Below are 5363 nucleotides of genomic sequence, written 5' to 3' on the forward strand. Positions count from 1 at the left end.
TGCATTCTATTACTGTCATATAAGATCATATCCTCCTACCTCTTGTATAGGAATTAGGCTGTATTTTATTCTCGAAAGTGGACACTTCTTTCTCCTCCAATTAAACTACATTACGCGCGTCTCAAAACTTAAATGCAATATGTATTAGCTTCAAAATCCTTAGTTCTTAAAAGTTGCCTGGTTTTCACAAGCGACGACTAGATCACAATCAGGAGTGGATCCAGGTTTTTTTCAAAGAAGGGGTGATAGGTATGAGAACTGGACAAACGCATTTAACGGCGAAGGGAATGGAGGGGTCTGGATACAGCAGTCACATTACATGGATCAGTTTGCGAAAACCGGTTGACACGGATGAAATTCCGCCTTGAAGTGAGAACAATTTGCCAAGTTTGAGAGTTAAACGTTGCAAACTATCGAAAAATAATTTGCATCTGACATTAATCAGTTAGGGTGTAATATTAACGATGTTGCAAAAAAGACGGGGACCAGGTAACATATCTTAAAACATCCTGGAAGTTTATTTCAAACTCGAATCCAATGAAACACGTGAACAAAAACCCTCTATCAGTTTTATCAATATCATAAATATCCCATCTGATTGTCTAAGATGGTCTACAGTCATGACAAAAGTGGCAAGAATTTTCCTGCTTAGCTACAAAAACTATGGTCTCTTTTGCAGCTGTTTCCAGGGTTGTGTGACAGCCCTAAAAACAGCTGTGAAGGTAGCCTTAACACAGACGTTGTCTTAGCTCGTCACACAATGCAGGAAAAACAATTGTGACAACAGTAAAAAAATGCAATGAAAAAAGAATGCAAGACAAAGCCGCAAAAAAGTCTGTGTGGGAGGCTATTGTGAAAGAGACAAAGCTAATAACAGCATCCCAAGAGATGGTCATACTCTTGTTCGTACCTATGCATTCCTAGAATGCCTTTAGTCTATGCCAATCTAATTACTAGAAGATCATAATCAACTACTAACTTGTCCCAGTCGTCTCTTATAATTTGTAAGTGACAGAGAAATTGCCACTAAAGAGAATAGGAGGTCACTCAACAAAAAGGATGATGAGAAGGATGGAAAGAGAAGGTCTGGCTATCTTCCTCCTTCGCATCTCTCCAGCATGCATCTGTTACACATTTCCCTCATTGATGCCAACAGGGGAGAGGGACTGGGAATGATAAGTAGAGAGTGAAGATGAGTGTTGATAGTGAAATAGAGAGATTTTCGTACGACCTTGAAATGAAAACACGCTTGCTAAATGTACCCAAAGAAAAAAAACTGCTCTTAGGAATAATATTTCTCTCTAGAATTACAAGATTTTGAGTTTGAAAGTATATATTACCAGTACATTTTATAATTTACTAACATATCTTGGACAAACAGATGAGTTTTGCATATAAAAGTATCAAAACCTTCATTAAAACCTATAGCTCTTCATGTTTGGGTAAAGCACGGCCATAATCGGTGGCTTCACTTCCAACAAATGTTTCATGATTTGTCACGATCTCTTCCTCACTAAGTTTTCCATCTTTATCATCATCAGCTGACGTAATCAGATGCTGTGCTTCTTCTTGGGCCATCATCTGGTCAGTCTCGGGAAGAATCCAAAGTTTGACCTATCAAGTTTACATGTAAAATATGTTACTTACTTGTAGTGTTATTACATATGAACCACCCATAAGTGACCAACCAAAATGAGAAGATTTAGTGGTTGCCTACAGGAGGTGGTTGCTTACGAGAATCCAACTGTAAGGGGTCTCTTTCAAGAAGCGGACCTCATAATGCTATATTCTATAATTGTCATTTAAGGTTCTTCGTATACTCCGAGTAGCCTAGTACTAACAGGAAACGAATATACTAAACCATAAGTCAAGTGGTCGCTTACAAGGGGTTAAAACTATGGAAAACTGTCAAAGCTGTCAGGCCAAAAAGTGGTTGCAGTCGCTTATGAGAGGTGGTTGTTTATACGAAGTTCTCATTTAAGGGCTTTGACTGGAAAATACTTCCAAAAACTGGATAAATTCAAAATGACATCACACAAATAAAAATAAGCATAAAATTGACAATCAATTTTGCGTACATTTTAGACATACATTGTCCTCTCAGAACACTAGAAATGGTGTTTCAGAGCATCGACATTTCAAAATTTGCTGAGGAAACATGCCATCAGACCCCCCTTGCAGCTCGCACCTTCTACACCTACACGATTCATTGATAATTAGAAAAATATCCTGATTTTACATACACAAAGGGTTGAATAGTCTGTATTTATCGCAGCTGTTTCCCTATTTGATCACGTGCTCAGTCAAGTGCAAAGTAGACATTTACCCACCTCATCTTTGTCAAGTTTTCGATCATGATTCTTGTCATATTCTTCCTTAAATTTCTTTGTTTCCTCCTTGACCCATTCTGGTTCTTCAGCCTCATTGTCATCAGGATCACGATAATCACCCAAGAATTCATCCAAGCTAACATAGCCATCCTTATTATTATCAATATCTGCAAAGGCAAGCAGAAGTTATGTAAGCATTACTACAATAAACCGTTTCTTTTGTATTTCGCTTTGAACAATAGAAAGCAAAGAACGCCGACCAGGTTTTTGCATAGGTTATTTCTTGAAGAAAAAGCAGAAATTGGTAAAAAAAAAATACAGAATAATATGATTTTTATCAATCTTAGTCCACATGCAACATATTGGGAAAATCGGACCAAAATAAAAAAATGACCAAAAATTTCACTAAGGCCTTTCTTGCATGGATGCCTTCATTATTTATTATTATTACTGGACTCATTCATCAAACAGATGAAATAATGGTATGTAGCAGAAAAAAAACAATCTGGACCCCTTCATGCTCCTCAGCACCCGTCCCCAACCCCTTTTTCACTAAAGCTTTTCCTGCAGGTAACTTGATCAATGGTAAAACCCTTTTACACGGAATGGGAGAGGGAAGGCTTGCTTTGTCCTATTTGAAGAGGAAGGTATCAGTTAAATATGGAACATATTGGGGATCAAGGTTTTAGCCAGAAAGGGTGTCCAGCCACTTAATCTCTTATAATTTTATGCCTTCTGGACGGTCAGTTTTCAATGTCTGGGTAAAAGCCTGTTGGGAATAAGTGTCTCAACTATCTTGTTGCTGGTTGTACTGTATATATTTGTAATATTATTGTACGCCAGGGCTTGTTTAGCTTCTTTTCTTTAGGAAAGAAGTTTTCTCTTTTTCATAGAAGGGATGTAACAATTGTCCAATCTTGTCCAAAGCTGCTATAAATGCTAAAAATATCCCCACACACATAAAAAAAATTCCCTCTTGGTTACTTTTGAAACTTGAAAAACAGGGTGGTGAAAGGATTACATATTAGATTAATAACTGGGAAAATACTAAACTATCCATGATAACATTTACTGGTTCCCTGTAATTACCACATATGATCAGGTTATGCTCAAATTAATCTTTAAAAATGAAAAATTGAAAATTTTTGCAACATTACAGATCAAAATAGGAAGAAAGAAAAAAAAAGACAAAGCAAATGGAAAAAATAGCAATAAGCTATCCCACTGAAAGTCAAATAAAGTGTTTGAGTCATAAATTGAAAAATGTATTTTATCAGCCCCCAAGTAAAAATGGCTGATCAAATATCAAGGTTATTGGATATTGATATTAATTTTACATCCTGTCAAGTTCTTTAAATATTTAATTTCCATTAAATTATTTTAAAAGGTTAGCTTATCCCAAACAAAACCATGGATACTGGAGACAGACTATCTTTTTCACCACTAGTAGCTGAATTTTTAATTTTTCTTATTTGTTCAAAGAAAATATTTTTAATAAATATCATAATATTATTAAAAGACTCCTTGGCATAATTCCAACAAAACTTACCTATAAGGCCGTCTAATCAAAATGAAAACAAAAACGGTGCAATGTGTGACTATTGTTTCACTGATTTGAAAGTATAATGAATTCCAGTGCTACAAATGCTAATTTAATGAGATAACGCATTATTCCATTTTTCAAGCATAATTGGATTTCGCAAAACAATCACGACTTAACTTGTTGATTGCATGGAACTAAGAAAACTGTTACAAGAACAAATCGGTTTTGACACGATTTTCTTTTTTTAAAAAAGTAATCTACAGAAGCAGCAATACTTAGAAATTAAAATTCTCAAGGTGGATAAAAATATCTTAAATTTTCTTGTAACCAAGAACTCACCTTCAATAGTTTCTATGACATGAACGTCTCCCATTTCTGGAGATGATTCAGGATGCATGAAGTTAACAAACTCTTCTTTACTCAAACCTCCGTCCTTGTTTTTGTCCGCAACGTCGAATCGCCTTTTGTCATTTTGCAGCATTTTTTTGGTTTCTTCATCATCTGGATCTTCCATCTCCTCAGCGCCATACGATTCTTTCTGGTATTCGTCCCACGACACCTTCCCGTCTTTATCGGTATCTTTTGCCTTGACATCATCTTCTATTCCATTCATCAAGCGTTTGCGGAAGACAGCTTTTACCCAGTTTGTGAGCTCCTCCCCTGTAACAAAGCCATCTTTATCGGTATCTAAACGTTTGACCAGAATTCTCAAGCGCTTTTTAGCTTCTTCAGGAGGAAGGTCGTCGTATTCTTCCTTCATGTCTCCGAGGAAAGCCTCATGGTCGTATTCTGTGCCCTCCTTTTCCGATAGCTTTTCTTCATGTGGCTTTGGTCTGTCTCTCCCAGTGGTGGTCGCACAAACACAGCTGTTTATAACAAGTGCACAAATCGCAAAGAAAAGAACCCTTACCATATTTACCGACAGACAAGAATGCAGGAGCTTCTTGTGGTTCTAAAGCATAAAAGGAAAACAACCCAGCCAGACTTCTAAGAATAGTCACAACAGTTTGGTACACGTTGCACTATATAGCTGTAAGAACTTACAAACTTGACGTGGCAAAATCTAGCAGGCTTCTAGCTCAAACAGAACGAATCCGCGAGAAAACTGATCAGAGGATAACCACTCCATCGCACATACGTTATGTACGCGATGTACGCAATATATTAGGTTTCAATTCCCCTTATTTTTCAACAATTTTATTTTGCTTTATTTTATTTCTGCTATTTTACTCAATTTGTTCTTTTCTGTTGTTTTGACTATTTTCTGAATAACAGAAAACACACTGAAAGGAGAGGGAAGTTTATTTACACTGCCGGCCGAGCGCGTGCCTCTATCGGAAGAGCACTTTAGAGATTTCCCACCATATCTGATTTCTGGATTTATGTGAATGCAAATTACCGCTGAGGTTCCTTTGAATTTATACAGGACTCACTCCAAAACAGTAAGAGCTACGATACAAAAGAAGTTTTTTAATATATATAAATATATA

The 5363-nt window shown here is 36.6% G+C and overlaps 1 protein-coding gene across 1 annotated transcript; it reads right to left on the reverse strand.

Moving 5' to 3' along the window:
* Positions 1-495: 495 nt before the first annotated feature.
* LOC140936943 (calumenin-like) lies at positions 496-4957 on the reverse strand. Its single transcript, XM_073386452.1, has 3 exons — positions 4213-4957; positions 2331-2497; positions 496-1614 (listed from the first exon to the last, which is right to left on the reverse strand). The coding sequence occupies exons 1-3, from the start codon at positions 4784-4786 to the stop codon at positions 1423-1425; spliced, it is 933 nt and encodes a 310-aa protein (XP_073242553.1). The 5' UTR covers positions 4787-4957; the 3' UTR covers positions 496-1422.
* Positions 4958-5363: the final 406 nt, after the last annotated feature.

The sequence above is a fragment of the Porites lutea genome, chromosome 5 (assembly GCF_958299795.1).
Source record: "Porites lutea chromosome 5, jaPorLute2.1, whole genome shotgun sequence".
NCBI lineage: Eukaryota > Metazoa > Cnidaria > Anthozoa > Scleractinia > Poritidae > Porites > Porites lutea.